The 27,836-nt window shown below is 36.3% G+C and overlaps 1 protein-coding gene across 2 annotated transcripts in view; it reads left to right on the top strand.

The window, feature by feature from the left end:
• The window catches only part of KLHL13 (kelch like family member 13), a 368,989-nt gene that overhangs the window by 98,470 nt on the left and 242,683 nt on the right, over positions 1-27,836 (top strand). For both annotated transcript variants that reach the window (XM_037822303.1, XM_037822305.1), the window contains exon 2: positions 9,991-10,064. In XM_037822303.1, coding sequence (XP_037678231.1) covers positions 9,991-10,064 — 74 coding nt within the window. The remainder of the gene's footprint in view (positions 1-9,990; positions 10,065-27,836) is intronic.

Here is a 27,836-nt window from a genome sequence, read left to right as displayed (position 1 = left end):
GGTGCAGCTTCTCCTTTGCAGGAGTAAGTTTCATAAGGGGAAGCCCCAAGATCAAGGGGTTGATTTATTAAATTGGATGTCCCTAATGTTTGTGAGAATATCAGAAATTCCCCAGATGCGGAAGTTTAATGTTTCCACATTTCCATCCAGTCCTCAAGGGGACTTTGCAAGTACTTTTTTATTTTCTGACCCAAATACTCTGGAATGTTTCAGGGTATTATATTAACATGTACAGAATAACAAGATCTCATTCCCTATTCTAGGTTCCATTAATTATGTTGTTTAAATAAACTGACCATACAGATTAAATTAGCTAGTGTGCTACAGAGAATATAAGTTTTGTACCAAATATACATCTCTTAAATCATGGTTAAAACTCAGGAATAGATGTGACTGTTGTAAGAGCTTACAATCTAGGAACCTTAACAATGAGCCTTATTGAACATTCTGTACTCCTGCATCATCAATTGCCCAATCTCTGCCCATGTTATAGCCCCTGATAACCTATACTCTCAAATTCAGTTCTCAGCATTTGCTCATTATAGTTAGTTGATAGTAGTGAGGTCTTACAATGTTTGTCTTTTCTTTCCTGATTTCACTCAACATAATGTCCTCAAGGTTCATTTGCCTAGTTGCATGCCTCACAACTTCATTCCTTCTTGCAGCTGCTAAATATTCTGTGTGTATACACCACAGTTCACCCTTCCATTTACCCATCGATGTACCCTTAGGCCACCTCCATCCATTGCAAATTGTGGATACTGCCGCCATAAGCACCAGTGTGGAAAAGCCTATTCATGTCTCTGCTTTCACTTCTTCCAAATATATACCAAATAATGGGGTTTTAGGGTCATATGGCAACCCTCTCCTTAGCCAAGGAAACATTCTTGAGTTGTGAAATTTGCAAGAGGTTTATATAACCTTAGTAAAAGACTTACATACATTTCAAAAGAACAGAGAAAAAATTTAAATTACAAGTTTTCTATAGTAATTTCTGAAAGAAAAAGGAGGGGGAAGGAAGTCCCTTTTTTTCCAACAGAGAAAATTGTCTTATATTTTAAACTTTTATTTCCCCTCACACTGTATAGTAGTGAATAAAACAGACAAAATTCCTTGTCTTCATGAAGCTGACATTCTTGTAGTAGTCCTCTGACTAAGCATCTTATTAGTTTTAACATTTTTTTCAGTTTATTCTTTTAGAGTTTCTAGAAAAACAATCATGTTATCTGTAAATCAGTAGTTCTTGAAGTATGGTTATCTGGGAACTTGTTAGAAATACGTATTTTTAAACCTCATCCAAGACATACTGAATCAGAAACTCTGGGGGATGAGACTGAGCAATCTATAGTTTAACAATCCCTCCTGGGGATTCTGATGCATGCTCTCTTTGAGAACCATTGCTGTGAAAGATAATTTTTATCCTTTCTTACTCATATATTTTTATTTCTCATGTCTTTTTCTTGCCTTATTGCATTGGCTGGGACTTCTAGCAAAAGATTGCAAAAAATGTGATAGTAAGCATCTTTGTTTTGCTGCTTACTTTTGTGAAAATAAATGATAATAAGGATTATATTCATGGTCTTAATTAGAAATTTTGATGAATGCTTACTCTGCACTAGATATTCACTACTCTAAGGGCTTTAATTCTTAAAATGACCCTAAAAAATGTCATTAGTATTTCGTCATTAGGCATTTTTTGGTACTATATGGTTGCCCTTCATCAATTTGAAGTAATTTTCCTATTTTGTTCTTGTGTATGTGAGCATAACATACAAATCTCACTAAATGTGAAGATGTTTTAACACATAAAAATCTATTATTATAGTTGTTTAAATAAATAGATTGAAAGATAATATGCCATATAACCACCTTAATAGATGCGATAAAAGCATTGTGATATTTACTTTTATCCTGTGGAAATCAGGCATATCAGAGTGGGTCTTTAGGGATGAGCCTTCAGGAATTAACAGAGCTCCGTGGATTATGTGGCGAGAACATTGATTGAATAGGCTGAGAATAGTTGCTAGTCTCCAAAAATAAGACTTAGGAGAGGAAAGATGAGGAATGCACTGTTCCTTAATTTCTTAATTCCTTTACCAGGTGAATGAAGAAGAAATTTAATCTTAAAGAAAGCAAGGTAGAGATAGAGATGGTAGAGAGATAGAGATGATAGAGAAAGAGATAGAGATATGTAAACATGTGTCAGGCTAGGGTTATTTTGTTGGGTGGTAGAGGGAGTTGTGACTCCAAGTGGGACACATGCCATTCGTATAGAAAAGTAAGGGATATAACATTTTTAAATTGTATGAAATGAAGACAGCAAAACCTGACATTTGCCACTCAATAAATGATTTTTTTTCAATGAAGTTAGAGGGCAGAAACTATTAGAAAATCATAGAGAACTGCATTTAATGCAAGGGTAAAGGTTTTAAAATTGGCAAGAAGGCCCTTTGTTGTGATGTGATGATCAATACCATAAGCCAATAATATACTCCAAAGGCCTTAATAAAGCCTAGTCTGAGGGATAACATGAGAAGACACTCCCAAGGGATCTTGTTGAGAAGGAAGGAGCGGTATTACTTTGAAAAGCTGTGTACTACATTGTGAATGGTATATAACTGTAGCAAGAGAGAACAAAATGGTAGTGGCCAAAAGGTGGTGTAGTAGGCAGATTGACCCAGTGACTATAGCAAGAAAAGAGACTGTTAAGAAGAGAGTATCAGCCATCCTGATGAAACTTTGCTAGGGAAAGGAAGAAACATAGGGAACTTGGGGTTTCAGTCTTTGTGGTAGTAATTTAGACGTAGAAGCAATGGTTATCATACCTCTGGGAACCCCTAAATTGTGGCATGAGATGCCAGTCAAGAGAAAACCAGGCAGGCTGTTCACTTACATAGAACATGTATTCTGAAATCAGCTTTAGCCCCAACCTTTATTACACTGCAACTGCTGTTGTTCATAGCTTTGCAGATTTTGTTAGAGGTGCATACTTGGGAGCATACCACACAGCCTTAGCCATTTCTAGATTTACTCCAGGGGAAAATCACTACCTAGTTTAATGTCAAGTGCTCAAGTGTTTTTAAGACCTTTTCAGTACCATAGGTAGGAGGAAAGCATGGTGTCTTTGTCATACGTGAAAGCTAAATAATTCTATAATCTAACACTATGGCATTTTTAAAAATCAAATTTTGTACAAAAAATATTTCCTAAAGGATACAATTTTGGTTTTTAAAGTTCAGATTTTGTTATTTTAAGATGATTTGGAATTTTTAGTGATGCTGCTTCTATAACTTGCTTTAGCAATTATGTGCAATTTTTTAATATTTTATACTTTTTCAATTTTATTGTGTTTAGCACTTTTCACTGATAATTTGTCAGCCTTATTTTCATATCACAGTACTTATCAAAATTCTATTTGGGGGAGGAGCTAAGATGGCAGCATAGAGAGGTGTGGAATTTAGTTAGCCCCCTGGAGCAGCTAATAAACAACCAGGAACAACTAGTAAATAATCTGGAACAACTGCTGGGGGACAACCGTGACTGTCCACACATCATACACCAACCTGGATTGGGTGGAAAGGCTGAGATTGCAGCATAAAATCTGTAAGTAAAAACTGTGGAACCATGTAGGGAGCCCCTTCTCCCCGTGGCAGGCTGAGCTGCAGGACCTCCCTGTGGGAGAAAGCAGCATTCTCAGAGTAAGCAAATGTAGCTCAGCCCAGCTTCAACTGGGGTTTTAATTAACAAATGTGGACTGCTGAATACAAACTACGAACACAGACAAGCAGCAAAGTACCCTGAAGTTGCTCCCCATGGAGAGGAGGTGGGGCTGATGGAGAAGAAAAAACATTAATTTAAAAAAGAAAAAAAATACAGAGACTTAAAGACTGACCTTAGAGAGCCAGAAAACACCTGTGGCTCGGGAGGGGGAGCCCAGAAGATCAGGTGCTCTAGCTGAATGACAGGCAAAACTGAGGGGCCATTGACTGGCTCTGAAGGAGGGCTTTCTTTCCCTTTTTCTGTCTCTCAACCCGAGTGGTTCAGTGGAGAGAGCCTCCGTCATTTTCAGTTTGCAGCACTCTGACCCAGACAGGGAGGGAGTTAACAGAGTTAGAGAGACAAAGGAATAATTCAAATGCAGAGGATAACTCCCTGGAGGGTGTATCTTCCCTAAGAGGAGGGAGGTGGGGCCCAGTTCAAGGGCATGCCCTCCCCTCAGACCTCAGACCCCAGGGCCTGGTGGAAAGCACTCAAAATAGAAACAACCTAAGTTAAGAATTAAAAGGGCCCCACCTCTTTACACCAGTCACAAGTGACAGGCTGACAGGTGCCACCTGCTGGGCAGCTTAGGAAAAGCACAGTAACTAGAGGCCTACAGGAAAGTCTGTCAATCTTCTAAGACACACTCTCAGGGAAACTTGATTCTGAATATAGCTCCACTCTGGGACCTGAACCCAGTCTGGTCTTGGAAAGTCTGATAGGGGTAACCAAGGAAACCAGATGCCTAGACAACAGAAAACTACAAATTACATTAGGAAAAATAAAGATATGGCCAGGTCAAAGGAAGAAACTTACACCTCAATTAAGATACAGTTGCAATATTGTTTCACTTTAATGAAACAATCAATTAAAGATTTTCAAAGAAATACGCTAAATCACATAAAAAACCAAATCAATGAGTTCAGGGAAGATATGGCAAAAGAGATGGAGGATAAAAAGAAAACACTGGGCATGCATAAGGTAGAAATTGAAAGTTTGAACAAAACTACTGGCAGAATCTATGGAAATGAGAGGCACAACACAAGAGATGAAAAACACAATGGAGACATACAACAGCAGATCTCATGAGGCAGAAGGCAACACTTGGGAACTGGAGAACAAGATACCTGAAATCCTACACATAAAAGAACAGATAGGGAAAAGAATGGAAAAACATGAGCAACATCTCAGGGAATTGAATGACAACCTGAAGCACATGAATGTATGTGTCATGGGTGTCCCAGAAGGAGAAGAGAAGGGAAAAGGGGCAGAAGCAATAATAGAGGAAATAATCAATGAAAATTTCCCATCTCTTATGAAAGACATGAAATTACAGATCCAAGAAGTGCAGCATACCCCAAACAGAATAGATCTGAATAGACCTATGCCAAGACACTTAATAATCAAATTATCAAACATCAAAGACAAAGAGAGAATATTGAAAGCAGCAAGAGAAAAGCAATCCATCACATACAAAGGAAGCTTGATAAGACTATGTGCGGATTTCTCAGTAGAAACCATGGAGGCAAGAAGGAAGTAGTGTGATATATTTAAGACACTGAAAGAGAAATAATGCCAACCAAGGATCCTATATCCAGGAAAACTGTCCTTCAAATATGAGGGAGAGCTTAAAATATTCTCTGACAAACAGACAATGAGAGAGTTTGTGAACAAGATACCTGCTCTACAGGAAATATTAAAGGGAGCAGTACAGACAGATAGGAACAGACAGGAGTGAGAGGTTTGAAGCAGAATTCTGGGTTATGGTAGCACAGCAATGTACTTACACTGAACAAAGATGACTGTGATTATGGTTGAAAGTGGAAGATTAGGACCATGTGGGACACCAGAACGAAAGAGGAAAGATAAAGACCAGGACTGTATAACTCAGTGAAACCTAGGGTGCTCAATGATTGTGAAAAAAGGTACAAATATGTTTTTATATGAGGGAGAACAAATGGATGTCAATCTTGCAAAGTGTGGAAAATGGGGTGGTATTGGGGAGGGAGTGCAAACTAGACACTGTAGTTGATGGAAACATTGTGTTATGCCTCCTTTAATGTGGCAGACGCAGTGTGCCAAGGCTGGATGCCTGTAAGAGGGGGACATAAAGGAGGGGTATGGGACTGTTGGCATTGTTGATGTTGTCTGACTCTTTTATTGTACTTTAGTTTAATTCTGTCTTTCCTTTTGTTGCTTTTTATCTGTCATTTTTTTTCTTTTTCTTTTTCTTTTGCTTCTCTATCTTCTTTGATTCTTTTTCCTTTGTAGAAGAAATGGAGATGTCCTTATATAGATAGTAGTGATGGTTGTGAATGCATAAATACTTGATTGTACAGGGAACCATTGATTGTTTGCTGAGGACGGAGTATGGTGGGTGAAAAAACTGTCTTAAAAAAACAAAAAAAAAGGGATGATGAAGAAACCTTCAGGGCACTATATTGAGTGAAGTAAGTCAGACACAAAAAGACAAATATTGTTTGGTCTCACTGATATGAACTAATTATAATATATACACTCATAGACATGAAATATGGTACCAGGATATAGAATGAGGGTAAAGAATGGGGAGTAGTTGCTTATTATGAACAGAATGTTTAACTATGTTGAACTTAAGTGTTTGGAAATGGACAGAGTTGATGTTAGCACATTATTGTGAGAATAACTAACAGTGCTGAATTGTGTGTGAATGTGGTGGAAAGGGTAAGCTCAGAGTCACATATGGCCCCAGAAGGAAAGTTGGAGGTTAAAAGATGAGAATGTATAAAACAGTGAATCTTGTGGTGGACAATGTCGGTGATTAACTGTAAAATATTAGAAATCTCTCTCATGAACTAGAACAATTGTATGACACTATAAATAGACAATAATAGAGGGGCATATAGGAAAAAATATACCTATTGCAAACTATATACTACAGTTAATAGTATTTTAACATTCTTTCATCAACAGTAACAAATGTACTATAGCAATACCATGAGTCATTAATGGGGGGTGGTTAGGGGTATGGGAGGATTTGAGTTTTCTTTTTTGTTTTTATTTTTTTTCTGGAATAATGGATGCACAGCAGTATGATGGTACTGTGGGCAATTGATTGTGCACATTGGATAACTGTATGGTATGTGAACAGTCTCAATAAAATTGAATTAAAAAATTCTATTTGAAGACAGACTATTAAGAAACTCCTAAAACTTCTATATAACATCAAGTGTATTTGATAAGCAGGTCTTAACATATCTGGGGTACAATTGGTTAGGTATACCTCAAATCTCATTATTTTTAAAGCTCTTGGTTCTTGGACAGGGTAGGAAAGAGTGAGAGGATAGGTTTTAATTAAATGCTGTCATAAACTGGAACCTCTATTGAAATATTACCTAAGTGTACAATAGGTGCTTGAGAGATATTAAATTTGTGAAGTACTTGAAATAAATGCTTAAGAGTAAAATTGGGTGAACTCATGCAGGATATCTTAACTATCAGAAGCAGTTTCATCAGTTTTATTTTTGGTGAGCTAAGTAGAATATTTTTTAGGGCATCACTACAATTAGGTTTTTGTCAGGTTTGTGGTCTGAGTAATGATTAGTTTCCCTTTTTTTCATGAGGATATCATGATGCGGGGAAGTGCGTCTTTTTATTTACAGTTTTTATCCGGTTATATTTTTGTCCTTTTTGTTCTTCTTTGAAAACTTGTTTTTGCTTTATATCCTTTATAAGTTATGTTTTGTCTTCCCACCTACATAGAGCAGAGATAATGTCTTATAGGTTTTGTTTCTTTTCTAGTAAGATATTTACAATGTATATAAAATTATAGAGGACAGTAAAATAAACACCCATGTAACCACCACCAGCTATGTAAAATCTTAACATTTTGCCATGTATACTTCAGATCCTTAACAAAACATTATGTACAGGTAAAGCTACTACTGTATCTTTCCCCAACTGATTTCTTCTCCCTTCCTCTCCTTAGATAACCACTATCCCAAATTTGGTTTTATCATTCCCATGCATACTTTATGCTTTTTTTACATACTTATATGTATACATACATATATAATGTATATATGCATGTGTATACATATATATATCTTACATGTTTTTGAAATTTATATAATTCAGTATATACATCTTTCCTTCTGCTGGTTAACATCATGCTTTTGAGGTTTACCTGATGAAGAATTTCCCATAATAAAAACAACATAAAACAAAACATTAACTCCCTCCACCTCATGTACCTCTAGCTACCATCCATTTCTCTCTTTGAAAGAGTTGTGTGTACTTGTTTCTTCTCTCTCTTCTCTCATTCTCCCTTGAACCCACATGAATGGGCCTTTCTCTCCATCATTCCATATAAATCACTCTTGTTAAAGTCTCTAGTGACCATGTTACCACACCCAGTGGTCATTTCTTAATTTTTTGCCTTACTCAGCAACATCTGACACACTTGATTACTCCTTTCTTCATATAACACTTACCTTTATCTTCTAGGTTACCACACCCTCCTGGTTTCCTTGCTGCCTCACTAGCCACTCCTCCTGAGTCTTCTTTTGCTGGATTCTCCTTATTTTTTATTTCAAAGAAAATTGAACAGAAAAGCCAAATCTTACATAATTTGATGACATATGCTCACCTCCTCTTCCTTCTGAAATCCCATTAGAAAATGGTAAAAATTTAAAAAAAGATAAAGAGAACAAGAATGAAAACATTGACAAATGCAAGGTTGAAACTAATGTTTTACTAGAGCAAAGGAAGTTAAAACTTGGATATCTCCATCTACAGGAAGACCTGGTCTGTGGAAGGCAGGGACACTCATGAGATTGAAAACAGGGGCTATTCATTGAAGGTCTTTATGATAAGTCTCTGGAGTCCCATGTTGCTTACTCCTTGCTCCTCAGGAGTCATGAAGTTTATTATCTGGAGAGTTTGACTTAGCAATACAGGTGCATCAGGGGGATTGGTTGAAACAAGGGAATTAAGAGAAAATTTGCATACTTAATTTTTAGACCTGTGTGTTCCACCCTGGATGCAATTGGTGAAATGGGGCATTAATTATTTATTTTCACATTTCTTGATCCCTAATAGTAATCTAGTGATAGTTGTTTTTCTCTTTGCTCATCTTCTAACAAACTGAGTAGCCTAAACAAAATGAAATGTTTTTCAGTATCTAAAAATTCTTACCACTTAAACCTTTTTTAGACAAGATAAATCAAAAGTCAGTTGATTTTGAGGGGCTTAAATTTTTTAAATTTCATTTATGCTACTCAATTTCTTTACTTGTATTAATAGGAAATAAGCAGAAAAATATGCTTGTTCAATTAAACACAAATTGAACAATGAAAAACACATTTTTCCCCTTGCTAAATTATTTTAGGTCTTCGTATAGCTTAATAACAAACATTATAATTTTATGGACAAACTAAATTGCATTTAATATATTTGTATTCTCCCAATGCAATGAATTGACTCCATTAAAAATAAACATTTAAGTAAAATATATTTTTTGATTCTCAATATGTTTGGAATAAGTACATTAAAAATAAAATGTACTCTAACTCTCCAAGGCAATGCTGTGACATTACTAAAAAGAAATGTAATAAGAGTTCCATTTACCACAACCTCACCCGCTGTTCTCCAACAAAAACAACAACCCACACAAAAATTCAATCCAAGCCAACAAAATAATACTCCTGCCTCCACTACCTATCTCATGCCTTTAAGATTTCAAAATATTATACCTTTCTAGCCTGTATTTTGTCCATCCACCTTTAAAATTGTTGGTCCTGCTTATGGGCTTCTCAGGCCTGAAGCCCTCCTGGTAACATGGTCATGAGTCCTGTCTCTGTATTTACTGGCAAGTGTTTCTTCAACTCTTCTCTTCTAACTCCTCTTGCCTAACCTACCTTCACACCTACTCTTCAGGTCTTCTGATTCTCAGGTTTAATCCAATTTCTGTATACTTTGTTGTTTTTCAATGGATATTTATTAGCTGATGATTTCACATGAAATTTAATCAATAGTATATAATGATTCAGTATTGAATTTTGTAGGTGTTTTGATTATGGCAATTTTTTAAAAGATTCAGTTTATTAAGTAAGATGTATTATGGCCATTAGGTACATGGACATATATTTTGCCTTTCAATCATGAGTTTTATAAAAATATAAAGGTAGCATAATTTGAAAAATCTAGCATTGATTTTCATATTAAATATTGGCTTCTTTTCCTCCTGAACAGGTCATTATCCAACTTTTAGAGGTGATGGATCATCTACATAGAGGGGAATTGGTTGCTGCAATACTCCGTAACCGGTATATTTATGGAAACAATTTACCTTATAATTTTATGTAATGTCTCTCCTATTTCTGTACTTAACATAGTAGGTACTCAGTAAATATTTGTTGAAAAAATGGCCTAAAATAGTCAAGAAGTATTTACTGCTTGAGTGAATAAAAGAATGAATGAAGGAATGACAAATAAATGGAATTAAGAATGTGTTAGTGATAATGTGTCTTGAAATAATGAAAAGTTAGACAATGTAATTAGTAATTATAATTGGGATAAATTATGAACACCTAGGATTCAGTCAATGGAAATATTGATTTGAATTTTTATCTTTTAAAGCATGTCAGTGAATACATACAGGTATCTTTTGTTTAAAATAGATGTCTCAACAAAGCTTTTTTTTGTTTTTGTTTGTTTTTAAATATCATTGCCTTGTGATTGCATGTATATTTATGTTATTTAAAAATCTAGTCAAAACCTTTATAGAGATTTACTTCAATAAATTCCTCTAATGATAATTTTCTATTTCATGGTTTAAAGAAATTCAGCCTTTGTTTCACAGGTATGAAATAGTTTCCCTTTTCCAAGTTGCTTGATTGTATAGTTTTGGGAAAACATTTCAAAGGATACTGGAGTCTATATCCCATCTCTGACACTTACTAGCAGTGTAGTCTTGGACAAGTTTCTTAATAACCCTGCCACTCAACCTGCTTATCTATGAAATGGGGATAATAATAGTACCTACATAATAGAGTTGTGTCAGGCATGTTGTAAGGGTTAAATAAGTGTGTGTGTATGTGTGTATAGTGCTTGGCAAATAATAAGTAGTATATAAGTGCTAATATTATATTGAAATATAAGTGTGGGATTTCCTTGAAAATATAGTTGTTTTTTTTCCTGAGGTACTTTAAAATATAGGTGTGTCTTAAATGAATATGAAAAGATGGGAAAGGTAGAGGTAGGAAGGGAACATTTATAAAGTCACTTGTATTTGGCAGATACCATATTAGGAATTTTACGAAATTATCTCATTAAGGAAGTGTCGTATGATGGATTCCTGTTTGTTGGAAATGTGTACTATCATCTGGGCAAGGGTGGGATTATGACCCTAGAGGCTGTAAGGTAGACTTACTTTAGAGATACACAAAGAAGAAATGAGGAAAATAATAGCAGGAAGAGTATGTAGCCATGTTAGGTGAAATGATAGAAGAGTAGATGGGGGATGTTGAGAATTCATAATGGTGAATTGAGTGTGCAGAGTCCAGTCATTGCTTCATAGGATGATCTATATCACACATTTGGAAGGCGAAATAGTAGGAGGGCAGGTTTTCCTCTGTTCAAGTTGATAACTCGGGTGTTATAGCATAAATGCATTTGTTTGTTTCTTTTATTTCTATTGACATATAATTTACATATGGTAAGATATACAGACATCTTAAATTTACATCTTGATAATTTTTTTACATATGCTTGCCTCTGGGTAACCACAACTCAGATGAAGATATAGAATAATTCCATCCCTCTAGAGAATTCCCTTTTGCCCCTCCCTTTCCAGTCAGTACCCCCTCTACCCCCACCTAAGGTAACCACTATTCTGACTTCCACATCATAAATTAGTTTTGCTTGTTTTTTAACTTCATGTAAATGGAGTCATACAGGGTGTACTCTTTTGTTCCTGGTTTCTTTTGCTCAACAGTTTTTGAAAACAACCATTGCTACATGTATCAGCAGTTTGTTCTTTTTTAGTTGCTGTATAATACTCCACTGTTTACATATACCAGAATTTGTTTATCCATTTTCTTGTTGATGGACATTTAAATTGTATCTAGTATTTGGCTATTATGAATAAAGCTATTGTTGCCGTTCTTCTATAAATATTTTTTGTGGCCATGTGCACTCATTTATTTTGGATACATATCTAGGAGTAGGAATTACTGGGTCATAGGGTAGGCATATTTTTAGTAGAAACTGCAAAATGCTTTTCCAAAGTGGTTGTACCATTTTATACTCCAACCAGCAATATGTGAGAATCCTCACCAACTTTTGGTATTGTTAGTCTCTTTAATTTTAGCCATTCTCATGGGTGTGTATTATTTTCTCATGATGATTTTCACTTTGCATTTTCATGATGAGTAATGATATTGAGTACATTATCATATGCTTTTTGACTATTTGGATATATTCTTTTGTGAAATGCATGTTCAAGTCTTATGTCCCCTAGCTTATATCACCATGACATTGATTTCCTACTTTTATAACCTTTCTTGTTATAAATAAGACCCCCTTGAAAGAAACAAGTTATTCTAATACTAAATGACTGGTCCAGAGACTAGAAAATGATGGGAAGCTTCCCAATTCACTTTAGGATGCTGGCATAATGCAGATATCAAAACCTGGGAAAATATTGCATGCATGCATATATATATAAATTAGGGATCAATTTCAAATTCTAAGTAAAATATGAACCAAACATGCAGAAGTATATGAAAAGAATTACACTTTGAAACTAAGGAAGTTTTATCCCAGGGTGTGAATGGTTTAATATCATGAAACTTACTCATATAATGCATCTTATCAATAGATTTAATAAGAAAATTAAAAAAGAAATACTGAAGGTGTCAGAAAAACTCAATGCTCATTTAAAGACTAAGAAACAACTCTTAAAAATTTAGTGATGAAAACATGCTTTCCTAACAGGAAAAATAATTATCTCTCTGAAACCAACAATTCAGCAGCATACTTAATGGTAAAATATGAGGCACACAATCACCATTACTTAAAATATATCTAGAATTTCTGGCCAATGTCAATAAAGAGGCATAATTAATGGAAAGGAGGAGACAAAATTATCAGTTTTTAGAAGATTGGCTAATATACCTATAAATTGTAATAACTGTATAATGATTTAGCATGAGTGTAATAGGATTTTAAAAATTTGACAAAGTGATTCTTCAATAAGATAATAATATCAATGAGATAAAGAAAGAAACATATCTGCATTTCTTAATACAATGCCTGGCATGTAGTAAATGATCATTAATTATTTACTGAATAAATGAATGAACTAGTCAAAGAAATGTAAAATGATTTCTTCTGTTTATAATTCAACAAATATTTACTGTATAATTGCTAAGTGTTAAGCACTTTCATGTATCAAAACATGATGAAAAGTTATGACTCCTTTTTTGCATCCAGCTTATATTTTGATGAGGGTGGGGAATGGTGTCATATAATAAATATATAATATATTATGGAGATAATTGCCATGAAAAATTTATGAAGTAGGTTGAAGGATAAGGAGTGCAGAGTAGGGGGTGGCAATGCAGAAGGGTATTAACCTCTTATTAGTCTTGAATGTTTTTAGTCTTGCAATCTACCATCCATCATATGTTTTTCCCTATATGAAGCTATATTCTGGTGAGTTATGAGGTCCAGGGAGAGGTCAGCCATATACAACTTCTTTTGTTGCAAACATCATCTCAATCTGTGCATCATCCTCATGCACATGTTATGACAATGTCTGGCAGGGCACATTATGAGTACAGTCACCCATTTTTTTTTGTGGTGGTGATATTCTTCTGATGGGTTCCTAGCTCTAATGACTTCTTCAATGATGTGAAATATTTTGACAATGTTACAGTGTTCTAAGAGTTCTCTTTAGTAGATAAAACAATACTCTCTGCCTAGTGGGGAAAAACAAGTGTGCTTCTTAAATGTTATGGAAAGGAGGTATAGGGCCCTATCAAATGTGCATAACATATTTACCTGGTGTTGGGGGGTCAGGATAGGCTTCCTGGATGAAGTCATGTTTCATCTACTTCTTTCCATTTTTATTACCACCGACTACCTTAGTCCAAGTTACTGTTATCTTTTGCCTGGGTTCCTACAATAATCAACTGGTCAGTTCATTCTCTAGACTCTAGAGTTCGTTTTTCAGAATTCACATCTAACCATGTTGCCTGCCCCCACACACTTTCAAAGTATTCTATGGCTTTCTCTTGATCTTAAGACAAAGTCCAATACTAATCTTACCCTACACCACTGTGCATGAGGGCATGAAAAAGCATGGTGCATTCAGGGAACTCTACTCAGGTTGATATTTGTAGTATTAAAGGGCAGAAGAAGAAGCAGCTGGAGCTGAATTTGGACAGATGGGCAGGGGCTAGGTCAAGAAGTGCCTTATATATCATGCCAAGGACTGTGGATGTTCCAGAGACAATAAGGACCTATTGAAGTTTTCAGTCAGGGAAGTGACATGATCAGACTCACACCTCTAGAAAGATCATTTTGGTGGCTGTGTGGATTATTCAAGGAAGGAGGGTAGGGAAATTATGAGGACATTCAGATGGCTATTGTAGTAGTCAAAGTAAGAAGTGAGCAGAGTCTGAGCAAAGGTAATGACAGTGAGAATGACGAAGGAGGGGTGGATTTGTAAGTATTTAGGGGTAAATATTTCATAGTACTTAGTCAAAGTGATCTCTTAAAATTGCTAATCTGATCATTTCACCCAGATTGCCCTCTTCTGTCTCTGACTATTGAAATTCTGTCTGTTCTTGAAGACCTAGATCAAATCCATGCCTTATATAAATCCTTCCCTTATCAATCCAACCAGATGATCCAGGGGTGTCTTTTTTGCCTCTGAAGGGTTTTATTGCTGCAATGAATTTTATCACATTCAGTTCTGTTTTGAAATTAATTTGAGCGTGTCTCAGCTCACAACATTGTTAAGGGAGCTCTTTCAGAAAGTGACTGACTGTATCTAATGTATTTTTATATCCTATGTAGTACATAATGCAGAATTTTGTACATAGTGGGTACACAGGAAATATTTGTAGAAATTGCAGCATTAATTATCAACTACTTATTACTGATAATTTTATTTAACTAAATGGTTTAGGATAGTTTTCTTTTGTTTCCCACAGTGAACTCATATAGTTAAGTAATTGAATTTTAAGTGACAATCATTAAAACTGTAAAATAAGCTAGCGAAATTTAATATAGATTCCAGAAATAAGCCTAAACTTTTTTGTGGCATAATATATAATCACTTCTTAAAAGAGTATAATGTCAAGAAAACACAAGACTTGGAATCAGGTCATTCAATATTCAAAAATATTGAGCCACTACTATTTGTCAAGCACCATCTTCATCTGTAAAATGCAAGGACTGGAAAAGCCTAACCTTCCTTTTAGTTTTAAAAATCTAAAATTATATCTTTAAGGCTAAGAACATAGTAGATGTTGAATAAACATGTGTTTGATTGACTTCAAGGTAAATTAATTTAACAACATGATCAGCCATCAAAGGTAAGGCCTTTTGTTACTATTTTCATAAGTTGGGATTTCTAAATTTAGTTAAGATATTTTTCCTGTGTTCTTTAAGGATTAAAATCTTGTAGGGGACTAGTTTTATCTTTGCTGAACTTAAGTGATAATTATAAGGTAAAAACTTATGTTAAAAGATGCCTATAAGTATTATGATAAAAGAGGGTAGCACATGAATGTCTGAGGCCAGTTACATTTTTTTTTTAATTAGAGAAGTTGGGGTTTACAGAAATATCATGCATAAAATACAGGGTTCCCATATACCACCCTATTACTAACTCCTTGCATTGGTGTGGTACAATTGTTATAATTGATGAAAGCACATTTTTATAATTGTACTGTTAACTATAGTCCATTAGTCCATGGTTTAACTTAGGGTTCACTGTTTGTGCTGTGCTGTACCATGAAATTTTTAAAAAAATATACTGTTAACATATAAATAACCTAAAATTTCCCCTTTTAACTATATCCAAATATTAATTCAGGGCTGTTAATTATATTCACAATGTTGTGCTACCATCACCACCAACCATTACCAAAACTTTTCCATTGTCCCAAATAGAAACTCTTTACATTTTAAGTCTTAACTCCCTATTCCCTACCCCCACCCCTTCTTCTTTTAACCCATATTCTAGATTCTGACTCTGTGGATTTGCTTATTCTATTTGTTTCATATCAGTGAGATCATACAATATTTGTCCTTTTGTGTCTGGCTTATTTCACTCAACATCCAGTTACATTTTATGGACTTGATTTTTATTTTGGTTCAGAATTTCTGTAGTTTTTGGTTACCCATTATTGTCGTAAGACCTTGCAATAGGTGCATATGAAGTTTATCAGCATAATTGTTCCTCTCGCTTAAATGTTGCATAAATTTGTACAGAGATACACAATTTGTTAGTAATGTTGCAAATTTTATCTATTAGAGGAATTTTCCAGTCCATAAAAAGTGTTTTTGTTCCTGGGGAGAGGAATTACTACCCCGGTTCCTCTTCCTTTACCTGCATCTTGAACACTGCTGTTCATAATTCTTTTCATATTCTACACACTCATTCTGGGCAATCTCATCTACAGCTATTACTTCAATCCCCACCTATATACTGAAGAGCTTAACATTTATACTTTGAGTCTAAATCTTTTTCTTGAGTCTCAACTAAAAATTCCTTATTCCCTTTCCCCACCCTACCCAGTTTACCTGTTTTTCGGACCCTATCAGTAATGCGTACTCATTATAGAACACTTAGAAAAATATACATATGCAGAGAAACTAATCACCTAAGGTAATCTCTGTTAACATCTTGCTGTATTTTCCCTCTAGTCTTTTTGGTACATCTAAAAATGTAAATGTAACTGAGCTTGTAATTATTGAGCATGATTTGGTAATAGTGTCCTAGTTAAGAGCAGAAGCTTTGAAGTCTACCAAACATGGGTTCAAATCCAGCTCTGCTATTTACTAGCTGTGTGAACTTGGAGAAGTTTCTTAACCTCTCTGAGTCTGTTTCCACATGTATAAAATTAAATACTATTACTGTATGGAAGTGTTCTGAGGTTTAAATAAAATTGAAGATACTTAGTCAAGTTCCTGGCACATGATAAATGCTCAAATGAAAACACTACATATATATATAACACTACATATATACTATAAACACTACATATATACATATATACATATATACATATATGTATATGTATACATATATACATATATATACATATATTTATGTATATGTATACATATATACATACATATATACATATATGTATGTATATATATATATATATATATATATACACATATATATACATATAAACACTACATATATACTATGTTTATCATGGCTGTATCCTGCTGTTTTTCTTAGTTATATCATGAGCATTTTCACATGTCAATAAACACTTGTAGTAGACATAATAGCTGTATGGAATACATGATTCCACAGTGCAAATGATTTCTTAATATTAGATATTTAGGTTGCATCTACTTAGAGGTTTTATTAGTAATAATGTCTTCCATATCTGTCATATTTTCTCTCTTCACTTTAATATATTTGTTGAATTTTCTTTTGTGTTCTAGGACAGCTGTTCAACTTGGTACTTTCATTTATTGATTTTGTTTTATCCAGTGTCAAATCCTTTCTTTACTCTCTCCAATATTCGTTTCTTGTTTTTATGCTGTTTCCTTGCAATTAACCTAATAATTTATATCTTTCTTCTTCTGTTCTTATTATCTTATTTGACTTTCTCTTCCTGCCTTATTGAGAGCCATATTCATATCTTGAATGTGCTGAAAGTTTTCAACTTTTTTTTCTGGCTCTGATAGGAAAACATTTATAGAGTTTTGCTCTTTCTGAGCCTTTAGGAAGATAAAACTCCTTTGCCCTGTTTTTCAGTGCATTTATTGTCCCCATGATAGTTGTTTTTCTGTCTCAAAGAAAGGAAGATTCTCTGAATGGCCTTTGAACTGGCTGTTCCCTTTGCCTAAAGTGTTTTTCCCCATGATCTTTGTATGGCTGGAATTTCTCGTTATTCAGATCTCCCTTTAATTGTCCTTTCTTCTGAGAGGTCTTCTTTGACCACACAATCTAAAGTGACCACTTTTTTTTTTAAATTCAGTTTTATTGAGATATATTCAGATACCATACAGTCATCCATGGTGTACAATCAGCTATTCATAGTACCATCATATAGTTGTGCATTCATCATTCTAATCTATTTTTTGAACATTTTCCTTACATCAGAATCAGAATAAGAATAAAAAATAAAAGTAAAAAAGAACACCCAAATCATTCCCCTCACCCTATTTTTCATTTAGTTTTTGTCCCCATTTTTCTACTTATCCATCCATACACTGGTTAAAGAGAGTGCAATCCACAAGGTTTTCGCAGTCACTCTGTCACCCCTTGTAAAGCTACATTGTTATACAGTCGTCTTCAAGAGTCATGGCTACTGGATTGGAGTTTGATAGTTTCAGGTATTTACTTCTAGCTATTCCAATACATTAAAACCTAAAAAGTGTTATCTATATATTGCATAAGAATGTCCACCGGAATGACCTCTTGACTCCATTTGACTTCTCTCAGCCACTGAAGCTTTATTTCATTTCATTTCATATCCCCCTTTTGGTCAAGAAGATGTTCTCAATCCCATGATGCCAGGTCCAGATTCATCCCTGGGAGTCATATTCCATGTTGCCAGGGAGATTTACCCCCCGGGGAGTCAGGTCCCATGTAGGGGGGAGGACAGTGAGATCACCCGCTAAGTTGGCTTAGGCAGAGAGAGAGGGCCACATCTGAGCAACAAAGAGGCACTCAGGGGGAGACTCTTAGGCACAATTATAAGCAGGTTTAGCCTCTCCTTGCAGCAACAAGCTTCACAGGGGCCAGCCCCAAGACAGAGGGCTCAGCACATCAAGCCATCAGTCCCCAAGTTTGTGAGAACATCAGCAACAATCCAGGTGAGGAAGTCCAACACCTCTGCATCCTCCCCCAGCTCTTCAGGGGGGCCCCAAATATATATATTTTTATTTTCCACCCAAATTACTTTAGGATGTGTTGCTGTTTCATTCTAATCTATACAGACCGACCATAGCTCACTTCCTATTCAAAGTTCCATGTAATTGTAGTGTTTGAACAAACTGACTGTAGAAGTTATATTCTTTAGAAAATATAGATCCTACACCAAATAAACATCTCTTCCCTTGGTCTCACCTGGAAGTTGAAGTTTTAACACACAGCCAGTATCAACCTTTACCCTTTGGCCCGATTTGTTCTAGTCTTAACCAGATCTGCTTTATTCATATCTCTGACTGAAGTCTGGGATCTATTTCAGCTTTTTTTTAAACAGTTGCTGTATGTGTTAATACTGATATTCATATCTGCCGAGCTCTAGCTCTGAGTTTCAGGTGTAACACAGATACCCAGTGTTCCAGAGACCAATCAGGTTATACACTAAGGGCTCAACATCTCAGAGTTTGGAGATAGCCATTACAATTCAGGAATAGATTTGACTGCTGTAAGAGCTTACAATCTAGAGACTGTTACAATAATCATTTCCCTGTTAGGCTGTGCTCTAAGATTTAATTCTGAGTTTATACATTGTCATTAGTCCATATTGGTGAGGCATTATAGTGTTTGCCTTTGTTTCTGGCGTACTTCACTCAACATGCTGTCTACAGAATCCATTCACCTAGTTGCATGTCTCACAGCTTCTAAAGTGGCCACTTTATACTGTCACATCAGTGTTTAATCTTCTGCATAACACTCATTACTATTGCTATTAAATATTTATTATCTGTCTCCTCTCACTAGAATAGAAACTCTAGTTACACAGGGATCTTGTTTGTCTTGCTTGCTGCTTTAATCATAGCATCTACAACAATGTCTGGCACATAGAAGTTGCCCAATAAATATTTGACGAGTGAGTGAATAAATGAAATGACCATTGCCTCTCTCTCTATGGTGGTGTATACTAAGCCAATCATATTCTCAGTTCTAATTCAGTACACCAAATTGATGTTCAGGAATGTTAGCCATGGTAAACAGAGTAATACACCCCACCCCCCGAAGATGTCCACACCCAAGGCCCTGAAACCTGTAAATGTTAGCTTACATGGCAAGGGGGACTAATTTTTAGATGTGATTAAATTAAGGATCTTGAGATAGGGAGATTATACTGGATTATCCAGGTAGCCCCAATGTTATCACAAGGTTCCTTATAAGAGGGAGACAAGAAGGTCAAAGTCAGGAAAAGGAGATATGGCAATGGAACCAGAGGTTGAGGTGACCTTCTTTGAAGACGGAAGAAGAGGGCTGCAAACCAAGGAATGCAGGTGGCCTTCATAAGCTGGAAAAGCCAAGGAAACAGATTCTACCCTGAATCCCTGCTAACTCTCTGATTTTAGACTTTTCTGACCTCCAGTCCTGTAAGTTAGTAAATTTGTGTTATTTAATGCCACTGATTTTGTGGTACTTTGTTGCAGTGGCAATAAGAAACTAATATCCTTTGTTTCCAGAGTCTGGCACACAGGCTTCCTCCTTCCTCCCTATTATTTTCCAGGAGTTGAAATTTCTTACTTGATATAAACAGAGAGGTATTCATGGTGAGTGGTGAGTGTGGTAGTGGGTGGTGGTGGGAATGGGGCACATAAATAGAAGAAACAGCACTCTGGGTGCTTTAAAAAGCAGCTCCTTTTCCAGATCTCAGTTTCAGTGCTGGTGTTAGTTTTCCTCACTGTGTTTTTAAGATATTTTAGTGGGAAGTTGGAGAGGCTAGATTGGAGGTTACAAGATATTTTTATTTAAAATTGGACGTTCATGTATTTAACTTAGTTTTCCTTCTCCAAATGTATATTATATGCTCATTATGAAGTATATATGGAAAAATAAAAACCCACTGCTCTGAAACTTCTGTTAGCATTTTAGAACTTATAAATACAAGTGTTTATTCAATATGAAGATCCCCAGTATTGTAAGCATGACAGGTCCAAACCCATCTGATCTTCTCAGCATCTGCTTCCTCATCTGTATTCTTGGCCTTGTTTAATGATACCACCATTCACTCAGTTGCCTGAATTAGAAACTTGGGCATCATCCTGGACTAACTCCTCTTTCTCTCTCATGCCTCACATTCAGTCACTCACCAAATACTATTTCTCCTTCCTAATTATTATCCAAGTTGTATCCCCACCCCCAAACTGTGACCACTTTATTTATATTACAACCTCCTTACATTAGGCCCTCATAATTTTCACCCTAGATCAACATAATATCCTTCTAATCTGCTTTCCTGCCTCTAGACTTAGCCCTCCTCCCCCTTCCTCTATGCCACCAGTTCATCCTTCCCATTGCAATCATAATATCTTTCTGAAACACAAGTCTGTCCATATCATTTTCTAGTTTAGCTTTATTCAATGGCTTCCAGTGGGACAAGGCCTTTCATGCAACTCCTCTCTACCTCACTAGCCTTATATCCTGCTTTAAGCCCATGTTACAGCTTCCCCAACCTTGCAAGGGGACATGTTCCCCATATTTCCATCCTTCTTTCTGGAATGCCTCTGTCCAATTCTTGGCCTAACCTTTCTGTTATCGTTCAAAACCCAGCACAGGTATTAATTCCTCTGGGAAATTTCCATTGGCATGCACTTCCAACCTCCACCAAGCAGAATTAGGTGTTGCTTTCTTATGGCTCTGGTAGCATTGACTCTACTTCTGTGGTGATCGAAGTCTCAGTAGTAGTATTAGTTGTATTGGTAATAGTAATTATAATACCAACACGTACATAGCATTTACTTAGTACCAGGTCCAAACCTATAAATATATTCTCATAACAACCCCATGAAGTAGGTACTATCATTAATCATTCACATTAATATTTCCATTCTACAAATAAGGAAATTGAGGTACAGAGAAATTAAGTAAATTGGTCAAGGTCACATAGCTAATAAGCATGGAGCCAGGATTCAAACCCAGGAAGTTCAGCTCTAGAGTCTGTGCATCTAGTCACATGCCAGTCTGTCTCCTTCGAAGAATTTTGAGCTCCTCCAGAACTTCTGAATAGAACATAAATTCTAATATAGGTGCTGAATGACCTCTGTGTCAGTTGAGTGCTGTGGAAGCACTGAAGATGGAGGGGATGACTAACTCATAATGGGGGAAATTTCACAGAGAAGATGATTAAGAGTTAGAACTTTGAAGTGTTATTAGGAATTTGCTGGGCAGAGAGAGAAGAGCAAGACATTTTAGGCAGAGGAAACTGCATGTTACATTTCCCTTATATTACTTGGCTTGCTTAGCTCTTCCCTATCTCCCCTGCCTGTCTTTCAGGGCCCATGTCTCACACTGTAGACCTACTCTACATCCCTACTGCCTCAAGTTTACTTGTCCTGTGTCCCATTCCCTAAAATACATTTCTGTTAACTGGTTCCCTAATCTCGAGTATACTAATTCCTGCTAGCTGGTTAATAGTTAAATAGTTCCCATCATGATCCCTAGAGAGGGCAGTAATTAAATGAAAAGGAATGACACTAATTTTTGAACAGGTCTCTTATCTACTGCCCAAGGTATTTACTCTGAGGCCAAGCAAATTCTGCTTATTCTGCATGCCTTTTGAATGATAAGTTAAATGTTAATTAGGAAACTGGAAATTTGTAAAAGTAAATTTTACTTAAAAAGATTTTAACTTAGATCCTCTTTCAGTTTTTCATTTTTTGCCCTTTCTTTTTCCCAACAAATGAAGTTGTAGAGACAGTGTTAAAAGATACTGCAAGAATGGATAGAAAAGCATGACATAACAATATGATGCTTACAAGAGACTCACCTTAAATTCAAGACACAGGTAGGCTGAAAGTGAAAGGATGGAAAAAATATATGTCATGCTAATACTAAACAAAAGAGAGATGGAGTAGCTTTACTAATATTAGATAAAATAGACTTTAAGGCAAAAACAGTTATGAGGGAGAAAAAAATCACTGTATACTGATAAAGAGGTCAGTTCAACATGAAAACATAACAATTATAAATATATATGCACCTAATGACAGAGCCCCAAAATGTATGAAGCAAATATTGACAAATTTTAAGGGAGAAAAAGACAGTTCTACATTAATGGAAGGAGACATCAATACACCACTTTAAATAACGGATAGAACATCTAGACAGAAGATCAATAAGGAAATAGAAGACTTGAAGGGTACGCTATGCCAACTAGATCTAACAGACATATAAAGAACACTTCACCCTACAGCAGCAGAATACACATTCTTTTCTAGTGCACATGAATCATTCTCCAGGATAGACCATATGTTAGGTCACAAAACAAGTCTCAATAAATGTAAAAATACCAGAAAACAAGGAACTTCTCTGACCACAATGGAATGAAGCTAGTAATTAATAACAGAGGGAGAAGAGAAAAATTCACAAATATGTGGAAATAAACAATACATCCTTAAACCACAAGTGAATCAAAGAAGAAATAGCAAGGGAAATTAGGAAATTATCTTGCAATGAATGATAATGAAAACAAAACATAACAAAATTTATGGGATGCAGTGAGAGCAGTGCTGAGAGGGAAATTTATAGCTCTAAATGCTTACAATGAAAAAGAAGAAAGATCTCAAATCAGAAACCTAACATCACAATGGGAGGATCTGGAAAAAGAAGAGCAACTAAATCCAAAGTGAGCAGAAGGAAGAAAATAACAAAGTTTAGAGCAGAGATAAGTGAAATAGAGAATAAAAAATAATAGAATCAACAAAACTGACAGTTGGTTCTTTGAAAAGAGCAATAAAATCAACAAACCTTTAGCTAAACTAACAAAGAAAAAAAAGAGAGAATGCAAATAGCTAAAAGCAGAAAGGTAAGGTAGGACATTACTACCAAACCCACAGAAATAAAAAAGGATTACAAGAGGTTATTATGAAAAACTGTATGCCAACAAATTGGATAAACTAGATGAAATGGAAAAATTTCTAGAAACACAAAAACTACCTATGCTAACTAAAGAAGAAATAGAATATTACAACAGACCAATGACAAGAGATTGAATCAGTCATCAAAAACCTGCCAACAAAGAAAGGCCCAAGCAGAGATGACTTCACTGATGAATTTTACCAAACATTCCAAGAATTAACACCAATACTGTTCAAACACTTCCAAAAAACAATGAAGATGAAGGAATACTTCCCAACTCATTCTATGAGGCCAATATCACTCTAATACCAAAGTCAGATAAAGAAACCATGAGAAAAGAAAGTCATGGTCCAGTATCCCTTATGAATACAGATACAAAAATCCTCAACAAAATACTAGCAAAACACACAGCATATTAAAAAGCTTATACACCATGATCAAGTGGGATTCATCCCAGGCATGCAAGGATTTTTCAACATAAGAAAATCAATTAATGTAATATACCGTATTAATAGAACAAAGGAAAGAAACCCACCTGATCTTATCAACTGATACAGAAAAGACATCTGACAAAATCTAGCACCCCATCTTCATAAAAATGCTTAGAAAGCTAGGAATAGAAGGAAATTTCCTGAGCACGATAAAAAGCTTACATGAAGAAATCACAACAAATATTGGACTCAATGGTTAAAGACTGAAATCTTTCTCTCTAATATCAGGAACAACTCAAGGATGCCCACTGTCACCACTGTTATCCAGCATTGTACTGGAAGTTCTAGCCAGAGCAATTAGGCAAGAAAAATAAATAAAAGATGGCCACATTGGAGAGGAAGAAGTAAAACTACCACTATTTTCAGATGATGCAATCTTATATATAGAAAATCCCAAAAAATCTACAACAAAGCTACTAGAGCTAATAAACAAATTCAGCAACATGGCAGGGTACAAGATCAACATGCAAAAACCGTAGTGTTTCGGGGAGACCCTAAGATGGCGGCTAGGTGAGACAGGGCAAAAAGACACCTCCATGAAAAATACCAGATAAAAGCCAGAATGTGACCCAGAACACCAGTTCCAGCGATGCACCAGCCGGACAAGGTCTGCTAAATCCACAGGGACCGTGCATTTGGTGAAACTGGGAGCCTGCATTCTGAAACGAGTGAGTGAGCCAGCTGAAAGTCTGGTGGCCACGCTGTGGTGTGGGGAAGCCATGGGTTGGCGTTTGGAGATGGACTAGTTCTTTTAAAAAAAAAACAAAAAACCCAGGAGTGGCTGCGGATACGGCGGCGAGAACCACGCAGTGAAGTGCGGCAGGAGCAGGCTGTGCCAATGCCTCAATATCTGGCGTGGAAGATAGCCCTTCCCACAGCCGCTGCTAATTGTCTTGGAGCCAGGAGGGCAGAGGGGAGCCAAAAGGTGAAAGAAACCGCCCCTTGCAGCCATCTTCCCAGCATGCTGGGGACGCTCCTGCCCGGGGCTGGAGACACAGCCCAGAGCTACACCAAGGGTCCCTGTGTAACAGGGAGTGTTTCCCACAGTACCACGCACATACCACAATATCAGCCATGGACAGTGGCCTTTATTGCATCCACAGCTAATTGTCCCAGAGCTAGGAAGGCGGAGCTGTGAGAAAAGGGGAAATTAATACGCCCCATTCAGCCATCTTTGCAGTGGGCTGGGAACGCCACTGCACGGCCCGGTGGCCAAGGGCTTACCTGGAGGGCTGATGCACACTTGTGACGTGGCACAGCCTTCCCTCAGCAGAAGTCCTGGAAGAGCACGGCTGAGAAGGGGGACTCACTCGGAAATCCCAGGGACCCTACGCCAATGCCAAGGACTTGTGAGTCAGTGGCAGAGACAATCTGTGGCAAGACTGAAATGAAGGTTTAGACTCTTGCAACAGCCTTAAATCTCTGGGAACACCTGGGAGGTTTGATTATTAAAGCTGCCCTGCCTCCCTAACCACTCAGACAAATGCCCCTCATTCAGGGTGGACAACACCAACAACACACCCAAACTTAGTGCACCAATTGAACCCCACAAGAATCAGATCCCCACACACCACAAAGACAAAGTTGGGGAAAACTGACTTGAGGAGAATAGGTGACTCGCGGACGCCATCTGCTGGCTAGTCAGAGAAAGTATACGCCACAAAGCTGTAGATCTGACAAATTAGAGATCGGTATTTTTTATATCCAGAAAGAACCCTATCAAGTAAAACAAATGCCAAGAGGCCAAAAACAACAGAAAATCTTAAAGCGTATGATAAAACCAGATGATATGGAGAACCCAAACCCAAACACCCAAATCAAAAGATCAGAAGAGACACAGTACTTGGCACAATTAATCAAAGAACTGCAGACAAACAATGAGAGCATGGCACAAGATATAAAGGACATGAAGAAGAGCATGGCACAGGAAAAAGCACACGAAGAAGACCCAAGAAGAGCATAAAGAAGAACTTGCAAGAGTAAATAAAAAAAATAGACAATCTTATGGAAATAAAAGAAACTGTTGACCAAATTAACAAGATTCTGGATACTCATAGTACAAGACTAGAGGAAGCTGAACAACGACTCAGCGTCCTCGAGGACCACAGAATGGAAAATGAAAGAAAAAAAGAAAGAATGGGGAAAAAATTGAAAAAATCAAAATGGATCTCAGGGATATGATAGATAAAATAAAACATCCAAATATAAGACTTATTGATGTCCCAGAAGGGGAAGAGAGGGGTAAAGCTCTAGAAAGAATATTCAAAGAAATTGTTGGGGAAAACTTCCCAAACCTTCTACACAATATAAATACACAAAACATAAATGCCCAGTGAACTCCAAATAGAATAAATCCAAATAAACCCACTCCAAGACATATTCTGATCAGACTGTCAAATACTAAAGAGAACGAGCAAGTTCTGAAAGCAGCAAGAGAAAAGCAATTCACCACATACAAAGGAAACAACATAAGACTAAGTAGTGACTACTCAGCGGCCACTATGGAGGCGAGAAGGCAGTGGCATGACATATTTAAAATTCTGAGAGAGAAAAATTTCCAGCCAAGAATACTTTATCCAGCAAAACTCTCCTTCAAATTTGAGGGAGAGCTTAAATTTTTCACAGACAAACAAATGCTGAGAGATTTTGCTAATAAAAGACCTGCCCTACTTGAGATACTAAAGGGAGCCCTACCAACAGAGAAACAAAGAAAGATGTAAAGAAATTTAACAGACACATATAGAACATTACATCCCAAATCACCAGGACACACATTCTTCTCTAGTGATCATGGATCTTTCTCCAGAATAGACCATATGCTGGGACGTAAAACAAGCCTCAATAAATATAATATAAAAAAAAATTCAAGGCGCATTCTCTGACCACAATGGAATACAAAATAGAAGTCAATAACCATCAGAGAGTTAGAAAATTCAGAAATACCTGGAGGTTAAAAATGAGGGGGAGATGAAAACATCCCTGGATAATCAAAAGCTGAGGGACTTCATCACCAGTATATCAGTCCTATAAGAAATGCTAAAGGGAATTGAGCAGGCTGAAAGGAAGGGACACTAAACAATTGACTGAAACCACATGAAGAAATAAAGATTTCCAGTAAAGATCACATGGTAAATATAAATACCAGTATTACTGCATTTTTGATTTGTAACTCCACTATTTACTTCCTACAGGATCTAAAATATGTAAATTGTAATGATAAATCAGTGGTTTTGGACTCAATGTACAATATGTGAGTTTTGACAAGAACTACATAAAGGTGGGGGAATGGAGGAGTATAGGAACATAGTTTATGTGTCATATTGAAGTTAAGTTGGTATCAAAGAAAAACAAGATTGTTATAGATTTAAGATGTTAAATTTAAGCCCCATGGTAAACACAAAGAAAGTATCAGAGAATGTGACCATAGAGATGAAAAGTAGAGTATGGGTTCCGAGACGTGGGGGAAGGGACAATGCGGAGTTAAGAAATGAGTGTAGGGTTTCTGTTTGGGGTGAAGGAAAATTTCTAGTAATGGATGGTGGGGAGATGATGGCATTGCAACATTCTAAATGTGA

Source organism: Choloepus didactylus, chromosome X (assembly GCF_015220235.1).
Source record: "Choloepus didactylus isolate mChoDid1 chromosome X, mChoDid1.pri, whole genome shotgun sequence".
Lineage (NCBI taxonomy): Eukaryota > Metazoa > Chordata > Mammalia > Pilosa > Megalonychidae > Choloepus > Choloepus didactylus.
The sequence above is the reverse complement of the archived record's forward strand: the minus strand, read 5'-3'. Positions and strand labels throughout refer to the sequence as shown.